This window comes from Oryzias melastigma, linkage group LG12 (genome assembly GCF_002922805.2).
Source record: "Oryzias melastigma strain HK-1 linkage group LG12, ASM292280v2, whole genome shotgun sequence".
Taxonomy (NCBI): Eukaryota; Metazoa; Chordata; class Actinopteri; order Beloniformes; family Adrianichthyidae; genus Oryzias; species Oryzias melastigma.
The window spans coordinates 47,857-51,697 of record NC_050523.1 but is presented as its reverse complement, the minus strand read 5'-3'; the positions used below and the strand labels follow the sequence as shown (position 1 = coordinate 51,697).

The 3,841-nt window shown below is 57.8% G+C and overlaps 1 protein-coding gene across 1 annotated transcript in view; it reads left to right on the top strand.

Moving 5' to 3' along the window:
• The window catches only part of wdr36 (WD repeat domain 36), a 7,539-nt gene extending 4,028 nt beyond the window's left edge, over positions 1-3,511 (top strand). Inside the window, exons 10-22 of the mRNA XM_024299023.2 lie at positions 57-122; positions 190-279; positions 350-492; positions 566-683; positions 742-907; positions 994-1,102; positions 1,859-1,938; positions 2,019-2,126; positions 2,199-2,430; positions 2,506-2,619; positions 2,898-2,979; positions 3,061-3,248; positions 3,321-3,511. Coding sequence (XP_024154791.1) covers positions 57-122; positions 190-279; positions 350-492; positions 566-683; positions 742-907; positions 994-1,102; positions 1,859-1,938; positions 2,019-2,126; positions 2,199-2,430; positions 2,506-2,619; positions 2,898-2,979; positions 3,061-3,248; positions 3,321-3,470 — 1,646 coding nt within the window. The 3' untranslated portion in view covers positions 3,471-3,511. The remainder of the gene's footprint in view (positions 1-56; positions 123-189; positions 280-349; positions 493-565; positions 684-741; positions 908-993; positions 1,103-1,858; positions 1,939-2,018; positions 2,127-2,198; positions 2,431-2,505; positions 2,620-2,897; positions 2,980-3,060; positions 3,249-3,320) is intronic.
• The last annotated feature ends 330 nt before the right edge of the window (positions 3,512-3,841 follow it).

The window sequence follows — 3,841 nt, the reverse complement described above, 5'->3', positions numbered from 1 at the left end:
ATGTGCCCCCCCCCCCCAGAAGCTCGGCTCACATGTTTGCCCCCCCTTCCCCACAGGTCAGGACGGGACGCTGCAGTCCTTCTCCACCGTCCACGAGCGCTTCAATAAGAACCTGGGTCACGGTGAGTTTCCGGACAGGTACCGGCTCAGAACCTCAGAACCTCAGGACTGAAGCTCTGTTGTTTGAAGGGTCCATCTGCAAGAAGAAAGAAAAGAAGAAGAAGAAGGGGCTGTCGTATGAGGAGCTCCGCCTCCCCGCCATCACAGCCTTCTCTTCAGGTAACACCAACCACTCCCCCCGGTTACCCCTCCCCCCACAGGTTCTGACCCGTACTGTGTTGATTGACAGGCGTCACCCGTCAGTCCGACTGGGACGGCATCGTAGCGTGCCACCGCGGCCGCCTGGCTGCCACCACCTGGAGTTACCACAGGTGCACCATGGGAGCTCACCACCTGCAGCCTCCTGGAGTCAGCAGGGAGTCCTTCGCCTCGGTAACTCCTCCCTCTTCCTGTTGGCTCTGCTTCCTGTTCCCTCTGACCGACGCCGCTCTGACCCCGTGACCAGGCTGTCGACATCACCGCCTGCGGGAACTTCGCTGTGATTGGCTCGTCCTGCGGCCGCGTCGACGTCTACAACCTGCAGTCCGGCCTGCACCGTGGCAGCTTCGGGGAGCCGGGCAAAGGTGAGGCTGAGCGTCCCGCGCTGGGATTGGCCGGTCATTGATCCTCCCTCTGCTGCAGCTCATGGCGGGGTGGTGAGGGGCGTGGCCGTGGACGCGCTGAACCACATGACCTTCAGCGCCGCCTCGGATTCGCTGCTGAAGTTCTGGCGCTTCAAGACGAGAAAACAGGAGGAAGTTGTGGAGTTGAACGCAGCTCCGGGGAGGCTGACGCTGCACCGGGACAGGTGGGTGTGGTCTGCACGCGGCGCCCGGGGATCTGAGTTTTGTGTGGGTGTCGTCAACCGCCTTAACCCTGTTTCTGCTCTGTTAGCGGGATGCTAGCGTTAGCGTTTGACGACTTCACGGTGGCCATCGTCGACACGGAAACCAGACGCACCGTCAGGAAGTTCACCGGTCACCGTGGAAACATCACCGACATGGTGGGTCTGGGTCTAGTTTTAGGTCTGGGTCTGGGACTGGACCTGGCTTCGGATCCGGTTCTGGGTCTGGGTTTAGGTCTGGCTCCTGTTCTAAGATTCGTTAACCACAGAGCGGTGTCAGGTCTGCTGTCCCCCAGAGCTGCCACCAGAGGGCGCTCTGAACCTGATCCCTGCTCCCCTGGACCGACACCATCCAGGGTTGGTTTGTTTTGGGCCGGAACCAAAACCAAACAGATGTGGTCCAGAATGACTCGTGAGCTGCTGGCTGATCCGCTCCTGCGGGCGGGATGGTTGAACTCTTGAACCCGACCCTCCTCAGCGGATGGATTCCATGATTCCTCCGTCCGTTCTCCCTGCAGTTCTGGTTCTGTCCACAGAGGGCGCTCCACAGAGTCTCAGCAGTTCAGCAGCAGGAAGTCGTTCTGCATTTGTGTGTCGTTTGTTGCTTTCCGAGTCGGAAAGTCGTTTTTCCGTCACGCATGAACGCAGCGTTTCTCTGATGGGTTTGGACCCGTCGGCGCCGTCGGCTGATGAGAACAAACTGAATTTTAAACTGAAAACTCCAGAATGTTCCATCTTCAGATTCAGTTTCAAAATAAAAGCTTGCTTCTATGTGGCGGTTACCAGAACACCTCACGCGTCTGCTCCTGGTCCAGAGGAGCGGGGACTCCTGGAAGTCCTGGTAGCGTCTGCAGGTTCTGGATCCAGAACAGAACCAGCAGAACCTTTGCTCAGAACCATCTGTGTTTCCTACAGTCGTTCAGCCCTGACGGCCGGTGGCTGGTGACCGCGGCCATGGACTGCACCGTCCGGACCTGGGACCTCCCCTCTGGCAGGTAAGGGGCGAGCCGATCCGGGCCGATCCGCTGAGTCTGGCACGGTTCTGGATCCGGTTGATCTCTCGTCTCCTCTGCAGCCTGCTGGACTGCTTCCTGGTCGCCGTGGCGCCGGTCAGCGTGTCCATGTCACCGACGGGAGACTTCCTGGCGACGGCTCACGTGGATCACCTGGGCGTGTATCTTTGGTCTGAACCAATCACAGCTCTGCTACCTTCCGTTGAGTGCCTTCAGCCAATAACAGCCGTTTCCTCCTTCAGGACCAATAAGAGTTTGTGTGGACCTGTGGGGCTCCGCCCCCTCCCCGCTGACTACCAACCAGCAGAGGAGACGATTCCCGGAGTGACGGCAGAGGAGGAAGAACAGGAAGTGACATCAGAGGAAGCTGATGATGAGTATCAGTCAGCGGAGCAGCTGGGGGCGGAGCTTGTGACTTTGTCTCTGCTGCCAGAGTCGCGGTGGAAAAGTTTGCTGCACCTGGACGACATTAAGGTGGTCTGAGAACACGCAGGTTCTCACCTGTCGGCCTCCGAGTCGGACTTACCTTCCAGGTGTGTCTATTTGCAGAGGAGGAACAGGCCTGCAGCTCCTCCCACGGCTCCGCCCACCGCCCCTTTCTTTCTGCCCACACTTCCTGGTCTGACGCCGCAATTCAACGTACCTGCAGCAGTCGACGCACAGGTACGCCGCTGAGGCTCCGCCCCTGATGTCATCTCTTTGAGCTGTTCACATCGTCTTGCCCCACCTGTGGGCGGGGCCTCTAGCCCCCTCTTTCTTTCCACTTTTTAACTAGATTCGAATGCGGTTTCAGACATAAACTTTATTGTTCCCACTGACTGCTGACAGAACCGTCTGGGTTTGATGAAGGTCAATGTGCTGAAGGGGCGGGGCGGGGGGGTTGACGTGGGCGGAGCTAACCTGCATCTCGCCTGTACCTCATGAGTGCGTTCTCCTCTCAGTCCAAGGTGCTGCCTCTGGGTCTGCTGGCTCAAAGGTCCCGGTTCGGTTCTGCTCTGGAGTCGGCTCAGCTCTCCGGATCCTGTGAGTCTGCAGGGAAACTAATCAGGTTTCTGGGGTCCGATCCGGTTCTGACGGGTCCACATCTCTGCTCTAAACCTGCAGACGAGGGAGCGCTGCGCCTCCTGAAGGACTGTGGGCCCGCCGCGCTCGCCGTGGAAATCTCCTGTCTGTCATCGGAGGGGGGCGGAGCCAGCAGCCTGCTCCTGGCATTCATCTGCATGATTGACAGCATGCTAGCCAAGGGGCGGGACTTCGACCTGGCTCATGCTTACCTGGCTTTGTTCCTGAAGGTCAGCCAATCACAGACTGATTGTGAAAGGACAGCACTTCCTGTGTAACCAGTCTTGTTTGTTGTTGTCCAGCTTCATCTGGGGGCGGTGGCGCAGGATGCGGTTGCCATGGAAGCCCTGCAGCAGCTGGCGTCCCGTCTGGAGGTGGTGTGGGCGGAGCTTAGAGTCTCATTCAATCAGTCGTTGTGTCTGCTGTCGTACATCAAGAGTGCACTGCTGTGACTGACGTGCACGTTTTTTGAAATAAAGTTGTTGCTGCTTCATGTGTGTGAAGTTCTTAACGATGCTGGACCAGAACCTGCTGGACCAGAACCTGCTGGATCAGAACCTGCTGGATCAGAACTTGCTGGATCAGAACCTGCTGGATCAGAACCATCACCTGTGCGTAAGCAGGAAGTGGGAATGGTACTTCCTGTTGGTCACATCTGGAACAGCCAATCAGGATTGATCGGTTTAATAGAGTTTACATTTAATGTAAACTGTGGTGGATCAGACCACGCACCCTGAAGAACGCCGTTCCTCCTCCTTACCGGCAGAGGGATACGCAGTCTGACGTCTCTAGACACTGAAGACCTGTGAGTGTCACGTGCACA